Below are 12102 nucleotides of genomic sequence, written 5' to 3'. Positions count from 1 at the left end.
AAAGTGTCTCCATCCAGGTCCTGCCAGCACCCCTCTTACTGCTGCAGGGGTAAGTGTGGGAGACCTCCCTACCGTGCCCACCTCAGCCATGTGCCAGTCTGCTCAGAGCTGAAATCAAAAGGGCTGTGCATTCCTGTCACCAGCCTGAGAATGGACAGTCCTGTAGGTCTATGTGAATGTATACTTAAGCCTGCGACGAGGCAAACATTTGTAAAAGTCACCGAGAAGTAATTAGCAAGTCGGATCTGTTCACTGTACTAAAATGCACAAATATAGGAGATGAAGGAACAAATTCACCAAGAAGAAAAGAATGACCGTTAGTAACATTATTTGAGTAAAAACTGCCAGACAGGAAAGAAAACATTCCATTTGATTACATTTGTAAAAACTCCCCACACAGGCAAAACTAATCTTGAGTATGAGAAGTCAGGATAGTGGTTTTAGGGAAGTATTGCCTCGGGGGGTGGGGGGAGGTTCTGGGTGGTGGCAGCGTTCTGATTCTTGATCTGGATGCTGATTCCATGGTTGTAAAGACTTAACGCATGCACTTCTCTATATGCTATAATTTAATAAAGTTAAACCCTCCCCCCAGGTGACTGTAATGTAGAGGAAGGCTGGGAACCACAGTTCTGGAGGGAGGCCTGTGGTGACCAGCCTGGCATCAGTGGGTAGGTTCAGAAGGAGCGTCAGCTGCTATTAGAGGTGTTGTCCCCTTATTTGTACATTTAAGCATCCTGAGCAGATCCAGTTTGCTAATAACTCCTTAGGGCTTTTACGACCGTATGGCTTTACACGTGAACTTAAATATTCATCCAGCGTCGTCAGTGTGCAGGGCGAATATGGGATGTGGTCCCCTATTCTAATCCTGGAATCATTCAGCTGGTCTGCACTGGCTGTCTGGCATTGTTTTTGTTTGTCTGTTAACTCCCCAGGTGAGTCTAACATGCAAACACAGTTGAGAATAACTGCTCTACCTCATGGGAGGGGTTGGTATTTGAAAACCTGGCTAGATAGTCAAAAGTTACTATTTACAAAAGTACCATTATTTTATATCTTTCCTCTGAGGCCTGCCTCTGACAACATCATCCTTCACTTTCAAATGCTCACAACACTTCCCGTTTCTCTCCTCAATCCTGGGGCCCCCATCACCTTCATGTCAATGTTCCCCTGATGTGTTCTGTTAACCACTCCTCATTGTGTGGGATCAAACCAAGTATGTCAGGACTTTGACCATCTCTGGACAGCCAGAGGAAGAGGCGCGCCCACCCAATCACTAAGACAAGCCCCAATACCCCCAAACGCTCCTAAAGAAGTCCCAGGGTGATTCCCCATCAGAGGCAAATGCTATCCTCTCTACTTCTCTGCCCCTAAGTGTCCTCCAGCCCTGAATTCTACTTGCTGCCCTAAATTTGACCTAAGTGCCACAGAGACAACTGGGTGGATACCTACTGATGCCTGCCTATGCTCAGGCTTAGTTAGTATCACATTCAGCTGCAGAACAACACTGATCATTTTAGTTGCTGGCATTCTATTTACAACTAGTACTGCCCAGGGTTTCACTTTTTAACAAAATCCAATCTAGCCACAATTAAATTTCAAAGTTCCTTCTGGTATAGCCCTTGGGCCCCTCCTCTCTTAGCCGATTCAATGGCTCCTCTCTTAGCTACCTTACACTGATATCTCCCAAATTTATATTTCCAACCCTTGATTCTGAACTATAAATTTCAATATCCAATGGACTTATATTTTCACTTTGACATCTCAGAAACACAAACCCATAATGTCCAAGCCTCACCCTTCCTGATACTAGCCACCACTGAGTTGCACAGGCTGGAAAACCTAGAAAATTCTTTCCCTGCTCCCTCTCCATTTCCAGTATTTCACCAAGTCCTGTTAATTTTACTTCTGTAATACACCTCTTGGTAAAGTCCAGTTCCCTGCCATCTCTACCCTCATTAGCCTGGTCCAAGCTACAGTATTACTCACCTGAACCGTGCAGCGGCCTCCTAATTTGCCTCCCCTCATCCACTCTACTTTTGCGTGGGTGTGCATGCACAGATTGACCCTAAACACAGACACCCCAATACAGTCCTCTCTCCATTCTGCAGCCAGAATATTCTTTGTTACTGTTATTATTATTAGCACAGCTGTTTATGCAGATCTGATTGGGTCACTCTTCTTTAAATCCCAACTCAAATGTTCGTATACTTTGGATCTCGGCTTATCTGTCACTTCCTTCAGGAAAGCCATTCCTAATCACACCAAAGTCGATCAGGTTCACTATTACATATTCTCACAGCATACTGTACTTCCCCTTCACAGGACTTATAATTTGATAACTTGATTAATACCCATCTTTCCCAATAGATTAAGCTCCATGAGGGCAGGAACCATGCCTGTCTGTTCACCACTGTAACCTTAGTGCCTAACACAAAGCCTGGCACATACACATTTTGAGTACAATACAAGCCAGATTCTATACTTTTACATTTCATTCAATTCTATTACATTTGATCCTTTAAAATGTTTCAAATATAAAATGAAAACAAAACAAAACAAAACAAAACCTTTAGAAAGTATTTCATTCTCCCTCGAAACTTTACCAAATTCTACCTGATACAAAACGCTCAGCTTGATGAAAGGAAAAGCTGAGTCTGAAACATCCTGCAGGGGGATATTTTTCATTCTTCTTCTCCTGCCCTAATTCATACCAGCCTCAGGATGCTGTCAGGGTTTTTACCTGGACCAATTCAGCAGCAACATTGAGTCGGAGTGAGAGAGGCAGTTCTTGAAGGGCTCGAACCAGTGACTCACAATCCACATAAAATGCTGAATTCTATATAAAAAAAAAAGATAGATTAGTGATCAAGATGATTACATATGACCTTTCAGAAATAAAAGCACAGGATGATAGGTAGTAACTGTAAAGAAATCATCTATTACTTTTAGCTGGGAGTAATCAGATCATAAATCACACTTGATATGGTTCTAATTTCTACCATCTCTGCATTAAGATAAGCAAAACCAAAACCGCCTTCTTGAGCCACAGCTCAGGCTGCCAGAGCAGCAGCAGGGTGGTGATCCCCTCACATCAAGACTGCATGGAGGGACTTCCCTGGTGGCGCAGTGGCTAAGAATCCGCCTGCCAATGCAGGGGACACGGGTTCGAGCCCTGGTCCGGGAAGATCCCACATGCCGCGGAGCAACTAACCCTGTGTGCCACAAGTACTGAGCCTGCGTGCCTAAAGCCCGTGCTCCGCAACAAAAGAAACCACCGCAATGAGAAGCCCGCGCATCACGATGAAGAGTAGCCCCCGCTCGCCGCAACTAGAGAAAGCCCACGCACAGCAACGAAGACCGAACAAAACCAAGATAAATAAATTTATTAAAAAAAAAAAAAACTGCATGGAAACCTGGAACCTGTGGATGCTCTTGGAATTACTGAAAAAAATTCAAAGCACTTAATGAAATCTAACTGGACATCTCCCCCAGACTCAGATGGCTGGCCTTCAGGAGAGCAGGGAAGAGCTATCTCACCGGTCAGATGGGGATGACAGTCACGGCCAAAGAAGCCCATGAAGTATACGCTTCTCTCTCTTCCAACCAGAAAGCAGAGGATGGGAACTTACCCTCCAGCTGGCAGCACTTTGTGTGAGGCCAACACTAAAAGTCCCTTGAACTCCCTTCCCGTGCATAGACGCAAAATCCCGTCCAGGCAATGCCCTCACAAATTGACCGTATCTGAGAAAACGTTCCAGGTTATCGCATGACCCCTAACAGCTGCTTCTAGGTGCCCTGGCCACCCAAGAGAGGGAAAAACTGCAAGGTGGCTGCCACATTAGAGGCAGACACCGTGGACTACCTTGTCTACCAAGGGCTATCACAGACCCAGGCAGAACCATGACTTATGCTGCAATCACTGATTTCAAGTTAGAGAAGAACACCCAGGGGTCATGGAGTCTAATCTCGATTCCACTGTAAGGATGTCTTGGGTAGATGGGTTTATAATGACTGGAGGTGGGGAGTCATTCCTGGTGCTCTCAAGTAGAGCGCCAACACTAAATCCAGACCCACTCAAACCCCTGAGCCTCCCAACGGCAGTACACAGGGATCAAAAGAAGCAATATAGCTTTTCAACTGCCCTTCTGAAAGTTTCCGGAGATGGCTAGCTCTAAGGTAAGCAAGGTTGGCAGCAGCAGATGTGGCCCCTCACCCTGGAAAAAAAGGAACTTACATCTAAAAACATAGAGTATTTAGGGAGCAGGATGGAGGATAACAAAGCAGGAGAGTGGGAAATGCACTACATGCGCAGGTCTTGCCTCGGTCCTGCACTCAGCACATCAAGTGCTTGATCAAGACCAGCATGGCCAGTCTTTGTTTTGAAGTTTGGAGAAGACCTCTCAAAGCACTAGAAAAGTGTGATGCTGAATGCTTAACCCACGAGTAAGTCGCCACATTACAAACTGGAAATCTCACCCTTCCCACTGCCAAGGTGTCTGCAAAGTCACCCGGGTAGACCCCCTGCTTTCAGCCTATAAAAGAGCGAGAACTTTCTATCCATGATGCCTGCCAACCATTCACCTGCTGCTGTCTCAGCTTTCTAGAGAAGGACCGCTGAGACGTGCTGGGGTCCAGCTAGAAGTACCCAAACTTCCTCCCCTCTTTTGCATCATGTGTGACATGGCTACAAGGTATATCGTTAACAATGAAGAATCTGTGAGATCCAGGGAATGGCCAGGCTGTGCTTATGTGCTGAGTCCCAAGTGATGGCCCTTCAGCTGCTGGAGTGTCTCTGTTCCCCACGTCTCCAATTCCCACCCACCATCCAAGGCCCAGGTGACAGGGCACCGCCTCCATAAGGACCTCAAGACACTTCAGCCCAGCACAGTGATTTCTCCTCGTCTCCCTGCAGCAGTCCTAGAGCCTAGAACCAACCATCGAACACCACCATGTAAGAAGACTTCCCCTTCTTTGTCACCAGTTTGTCCCCTAAAGGGCTAAAGCTGAAGGCCTTAGATATAAAGGGAGCTGAAGTGAATTGCTTGTAATAGTAAAGTGTGAATTTGAAAATAGATTTAATTGGAATAACCACCATGAATTAGCTTTTTTGCTCCATGTTGTAAGTAACTGGTGGGTCATCTCTGCCCGGAGAGCCCCATCCCCACCTCCACCTGGCCAACCCTGACAGTCACTCACAGTTGGAGCACGCAGCCTGGCCACCCCAGTGCCTCCTCTCCTGCAGACTCGGAGGCTGGGAGCAGGAGGCCAGCCTTGACTGTTAGAACAAAGTCCCTCCACCCCACTTCTCCGCCATCAGTGTGTGCACAGACTCGGTGGTGAGAATCTATTCCGGAAGGTTCCTCCCTGTCCAGGAACCCAATCAGACTCCGAGTCTCAGTGTCTGTGTAAAGGTACACCATTTGGTGAGGAACGAACCTACTAGAAACTCCACTTACAGCCTCTGATCAGACCATTGCACCTTCCTCAAGAGCTACAGCACTCACTGCCCACATTCATTTAGGGACTCAGGGACCATGGGGACACTTTACAGTGGAAGTGCCCAGATCAAGTGACACTTTAGAGAAAGCTGGGGCGCTTTCCATGGACAGAGCGTCAGGCCTCATTCAGAACTGTGCTCTCAGGGGTGGGCCTGAGTGTCTGTTCCCTTAAGAGCCACGTACTCAGGGACCACGGCGTGCCACCCAGTGCTCAGTGGTTGCTTGAGGAAGCTCTGCTGACTAAATAAGTCACTAGTCAACACAACTGAAAAATGGAATGAAAAAAAAGCTTCAGATGATTTTCAAAAAATAATGGACCTATTTTTTTCACCCTCAGTTCTCCTCCCACCCATTCCCTCCTCACATGTCCCCACACTGTCCAAAGGACAGGGCTGAAAACCCCACTCATGGATCGAAGGGACCAACTCCCCTGTGGTAATGGGGCCAACACGGCCGAAGCAGGGACCCTGACGGCCAGGCCACGTTCCCCTCACCCTGCATGTGAGCCACAGAGACATGAAGGCAAGTCACACGGACAGCACTGGGCCCTCTCCCATCAGGGTGCCCTTTGGGGCCTCCGCCAGGACCCACTGGCAAACTCCTGACTGCCTCATGTCACTGGCTGTGCTGGGGACAGGGGAGCGCATGAGGAACAAATGATAGATAGATAGACAGACAGATAGACAGACAGACAGGTAGATAGACAGACAGATAGATTCTTCTCTTCTTTTTCTCTCTCAAGTAAGCAGAAATAAAGAGAACCGAGTGAGGAGAGATGTGGGACACAAAACAGTGCCGATGGCGAAGTGATGAATTCAGTTTGGGATGTGTCCTACTAATACCTCAACTCAAGATGCACACAATCAAGCTTGCCTTCTCTTGCTCCATCAGTCATCACTGCTCACCTCATCAGCGTGCTGGGAAGCTTAGCGCCCCTGCGCGTCTTTCTTGTCCTCATGTCTCACGTCTGGCCCGTGACGCAATCTACCACGTCCTCCGCTGCAGTCCCATCTGCCAGTGAACCGTCTTCCCTCTCACGGCCCATGCTGTCGGCCCACGTCCCCTCCCGTTCACCCAATGTAATATCCTCCTACCTGCTCTCCCAGCCTCCAGCCTCTGACCTCCTCAGTCCCTCCTTCCCAATATTGCGGAGGTCCAGTCTAGCCATTTCCATTTTCTTGCTAAACAAAACTTTTGCTAACAAGTAACAGTAGTAATAAGAGCTAATTTTGAGTGTTTCCTCTATGTCAGGAACTGCACAGAAGGACTTTTATTTATAATCTAATATAATCCTCATGACAGCTCTGAGTTACATTTTATTATTAGTTCCATTTTAGAGATGAGAACTCGGATTTACGCTCAGGTTTGCATCTCTGAAGTCTATGCTCTGACCCACAGGCTAAACTGCCCCTAGATAAAAATGAAGACCAAAGCACTGGTACTAAGTGGCCCAGACCCACCCTGGAAGCCGCCTCTTCTGAGAATCCACACTCCAGCTCCACTCCAGCTATGCCCCTGACTCTGAGCACAGCCCTGGTCTTTCAGATCTCCTCATCATTCTCCTGTTGTTCCCCAGACAGAAGCTACCAGAACCATACTCATCCACCAAGGCCCATTCAAATGATCTTTATCCCATGCTCCTACTCTCAATCACTTCCAGCCCAAAGCAGCTTTCTTCCACAGTATTATGTTCATTCATTTATTATACCACTTATTTTATGTTGCATTCTTTTTCATTTATCATGTAAATATTTACCAATCATCTACTATGTGTCAGCCACTGTGCTAAGGTAAGGGGCCTCGGGCGATGAACAAGCATAGTCTCTGTCTCATTCATCTTCCAATAAGCTACATCTAATAAAATATCTAATAAAGAACATGCGTTTTGATAAATGAAGAACCTTAGAATTATCTGAAACTCTCAGGATAACAAAATGTTCTCTGATAGCCAACATGGTTCAAAGGAGTCGAAATGTGAGTTGTTTGGCTTTCACTGAATTCCTGCATGATCTGCGTTCGTCTGTTTACAACTTGTCCTAGAATTCTAAACCATACTCAGGTACATGCCCAAACAGACCCAAGCAAAAGCAAATATTTTTAATTCCCCAATTTTTCTATATTATAAAACATACTCTTTGTACAGTAACAGGAAGTCATTTTACAAGTCACTTCCCTCCCCTCTGTCTTTAAGTCAATGTCCATCCCAAACAACTGAACGTGACGCCAGCCCACCTGGGGGTGTGAGCCACCTACTGTGTGTGTACTGAGCTGACAGCAGAATGGGGAGGAAGGTCCCGCCCTTTACCCGTCAGGTCTGCTGCTCGCTCTCCTGTCTGAAGCTGTGGGCAGGCTTGTCTGATCACTGTATCAGATAGTATGCTCCAGCCATGGAGTCGGAAGCATATGCCACGCCAGCACTTACTCATTCTCTGTGCATTTTAAAAAGGGAGAGAATACCTGTCGTCTCTCGTACGGAAAGATGCAGTGAAATCCTGCCTGGAGCATCATCAAAACTCCTTGGGAAGAAAATATGGCAGGAATACAAAGCAAATAAAGTGTGTGGGTGTTATGGATTCACTGAAAGACTTCTATGCTACTTGTTCTTATTTTACAGCTTTATTCTCCTAATTATAGAAGAAGAGTTATTTAAAACTATAAAGTTAAGGATTTTCTTACCTAACACCAAAAACAGTGTGGGAGAAAAAAATTAATTCTCAAGCCTAAGATGAATTTTCACAGAAAGGGAAAAGAAGGAAGGCCAAATGGCAAAGTAATCCACTCAAAATCGTGACTATAAACTTTCAGCCCTGCAACCCAGTCTATATGAACTATAGTCATATATGAGCTATATAAGTAGTTCACATAGATGGCCAGGTATAAAGATCAACTCCAGCTCCAAGAGCCTGTATAATTTAAGCTCCCTGAAATCTTTCTGAGCAATTTAGGTAACTGAGGCTGAACTCTACATGAATTACTAGACTCTTCTCTATGTGAAGTCTCCATTTCAACAACAATGTGAAAGGTGCTGGTCTTCAGCCCTGAGAAGAGCCAATCCACATTCCAGACAGAGCTTCACCTTACCTGTTTGGGGCACGAAGCTTCACTATCCCACTCTTTCTCCTCCGCAAACCGGAACTGTGAGAAGGAGTCCCCTGGGAATAGAAAAAACATACAATTTTATGTCAAAGCTAAAGGAGAACACTCAGTTCTCTCAATTTCCCTTTGGGAGTAAAAGTGCTGTTTCTGAAGAGCTGACCATCCCAAACTCAGTGATATCATTCAATAGAAGGTCCTGGCTTCCACATCTTTCCACATCACCTGTGCCTAGTGGGTACTTGAAAATACTATTGGCAACTGTATTCATTGCTTCATTCAACTCTCAATAAGCCAACATCCTACATGCTTCTTGAGAGACAACTGAACAGTCCAGGCCTGCAGACCATGGCCATCTCCCCATATTTAGCATATTTTCATCTCATCTGCTTAATGTATGCAAGGAAACATATTTATGATTTTGGGGGTGGGCACAGCAGAAAAGGAAGGAGAAAAACAGAAATGAAGGAAAGCAGTTCTCAACTGATCCACAATATGACAGACTTAAAATATCTCTTTGAGGCGAGGTTACCAATCTCAACCATCACTCTAAAAATCACCTGGTTAGAATGTCAGATACAAAATAAAACTCAAAGAATGTGCATTAGATTAGTTAATGTGAATCATGGTGCACTGCTCTGAGCTCTTGGAATAAAGGAAAATGAATCAAGATAAACAAGCTTGACAGATGATTCCGTACAGCGAGCTTTGACACAAAGCTTATTTTGTAAATATGTACTTATCTGGTTATTTGCATTAAGAATAGCCAATTTATAAATAATTATTTTTCCACCTAGCTTTCAGGATCCTCCAGAATGTGATCCTACCTCATTAACCCACATTTGCTTCCTATTTCTTGGCTTCCTGCTCCCGAGTCAGCCTCTTTTCACATTCTGAACGTACTTCATTTTCTACCCTATCCTTATTTCTTTTTTAATCCTTCTCCCTTGTCTGGAATTCTACCCATTCATATCCTATTTATACTTTAAGACTCAGGTACAGGCCCACTTTCTCCTCCTATGATATCTCTCAGGTTATTTAACCATAGAATCCATTCTTTACTTCTAACTTAAAAGAGGGGGAAAAGAAGTGAAGAATTCTGAATTAAAGAGACAAAGATAAAATCAGAATCTAAACCATACCCCCAGCATTTCCAAAACACATGGATCATAACATTTTAACACTTGACAAGATCAAATTCTAGGTAAAAAAGACCAAGAACATCACTCTTTATCATGAGAAAGGGTAAAATCACTACCATTAGTCATTGGCAAATCAACTTGATCCCTCAAAAATTATGATATAAAGAACCTGAATAATATAATTAATAATGTCTTGTCTGTGCATGTGGATGTATAAGTGTATTGTGATTATATGTGGGTACTTTATAAATATTTGTGCAATATTAATATTTTAAAAGGACAATAGAAAGGCTACAAAAAACCTTTAAAAAAAATCCTAAAATGTAGCAGTCATACAAACCATATTTGCTGGTGATAAACATTTGTAGCACATATAGGCAAAGAGCCTGTCTCTTACATACAAAGAGAGCTTTTGCAAATCAACCAGAACAAAACCACCTAGTAGGAAAACAGGAAAAGGGGTGAGAATAAGAAATGCCAGCAGCTAATATATATATGAAATAAATCGTGAATAAATTAAAAATCAATCTGGTAGATTTTTAAAACTTGGTCGAACAGCTGAATGCCTTACTCAATAGTGTTATTTTTGGCATTCCTGAACTTCTATATTAAGAATGATCCTATGATTACATAGATCCTATAATATGTAATCAGTACAAGATAACAGTAATACAAACAAGGCATGCTCTATGTATTTATTTTTAATACCTGAATATTCCACTTCAAATACAGGTAAAATTCCAACAGTGGTTAAATAGTTTGTTGCAAACCTATTCTCTTGCACTAAACAACTAGGAACACTGCCTCCCCCTCACTCCCTGCAAAAGAAAAAAAAAAAAAAAATCTATCTGAAGACATTAGAGAGCTACCAAGACAGTCAGGGTATGAGGGACAACGGTCCCAGATTGAAGAGACGCACAAGGAGGTAAGTCTAGCATTTAGAACTACTTTTCCCTTTGAGGCATTTGTTAGTTTCCAAGGTGGTGCTGAGAGACTGAAAAACTGAGCATAAAGTAACAACCAGGACGTTGTGGAGCTGCAGAGAGCTTCTGCTAGTCTTATGGTACTGGGTGGGCAAAAATGGAGTTCATGGCCCATGGGTGAGGAAGAGTCCTAGACAATCAAGACTTTCGGGTGAGACCCCTGAGGACTACATCTTAGAAGGAAGGATCAAGGAGGACTAGGACGGCTTTACAAAGTCTGAGGCAAAGCAGTGAATCAGCTCAATCTCTGATTCTGACTGAAAGAAGCAAAAGTTAATCCTTTTTGGAGGAAAATGACATTATCAATAACCTAGAATTATCTCTACTATATTTTATACACAGTATCCAAAATTCATTTAAAACCATCAGATGTATCAGGAGACGAGACCAAGATGACAGAAAACTAAGAGAGAGGGGAAAACAAACAAACAAACAAAACTCAATCAAAAAATGGGCAGAAGACCTAAATAGACATTTCTCCAAAGAAGACAAACAGATGGCCAAAAAGCACATGAAAAGACGCTCAACGTTGCTAATTATTAGAGAAATGCAAATCAAAACTACAATGAGATATCACCTCACACCAGTCAGAATGGCCATCATCAAAATGTCTATAAACAATAAATGCTGGAGAGGGTGTGGAGAAAAGGAAACCCTCCTACCCTATTGGTGGGAATGTAACTTGGTGCAGCCACTACAGAGAACAGTATGGGGGTTCCTTAAAAAACTAAGAATAGAATTACCATATAACCCAGCAATCCCACTACTGGGCATATACCCAGAGAAAACCGTAATTCAAAAAGACACATGGCGCCCCAGTGTTCATTGCAGCACTATTTACAACAGCCAGGACATGGAAGTAACCTAAATGTCCATCAACAGAGGAATGGATAGAGAAGATGTGGCACATATATACAATGGAATATTAGCCATAAAAAGGAACAAAACTGGGTCATTTGTAGAGACGTGGATGCGCCTAGAGACTGTCATACAGAGCAAAGTCAGAAAGAAAAACAAATATCGTATATTAACGCATGTATGTGGAATCTAGAAAAATGGTATAGATGATCTTATTTGCAAAGCAGAAATAGAGACACAGACTTAGAGAACAAACATGGATATCAAGGGTGGGGGTGGGATGAACTGGGAGATTGGGATTGACGTATATACACTATTGATACTGTGTATAAAATAGATAACTAATGAGAATCTACCGTATAGCTCAGGGAACTCTACTCAATGCTCTGTGGTGATCTAAATGGGAAGGAAATCCAAAAAAGAGGGGATATATGTATATGTATAGCTGATTCACTTTTCCTTACAGCAGAAACTAACACAACATTGTAAAGCAACTATACTCCAATAAAAATTAATTAAAAAAAAATT

The 12102-nt window shown here is 43.6% G+C and overlaps 1 protein-coding gene across 1 annotated transcript in view; it reads right to left on the bottom strand.

Moving 5' to 3' along the window:
* Positions 1 to 12102, bottom strand: part of LOC309625460 (cell death regulator Aven-like) — a 187029-nt gene that overhangs the window by 1802 nt on the left and 173125 nt on the right. The window contains exons 3-4 of the mRNA XM_082385033.1: positions 8580 to 8650; positions 2741 to 2836 (exon numbers count right to left, since the gene is read on the bottom strand). Of these exons, the coding sequence (XP_082241159.1) occupies positions 2741 to 2836; positions 8580 to 8650 (167 nt within the window). The remainder of the gene's footprint in view (positions 1 to 2740; positions 2837 to 8579; positions 8651 to 12102) is intronic.

Source organism: Balaenoptera borealis (genome assembly GCF_965194805.1).
Source record: "Balaenoptera borealis genome assembly, chromosome: 3".
Lineage (NCBI taxonomy): Eukaryota > Metazoa > Chordata > Mammalia > Artiodactyla > Balaenopteridae > Balaenoptera > Balaenoptera borealis.
Note: the sequence above shows the minus strand (reverse complement) of the source record. Positions and strands in the feature narration are given on the sequence as shown.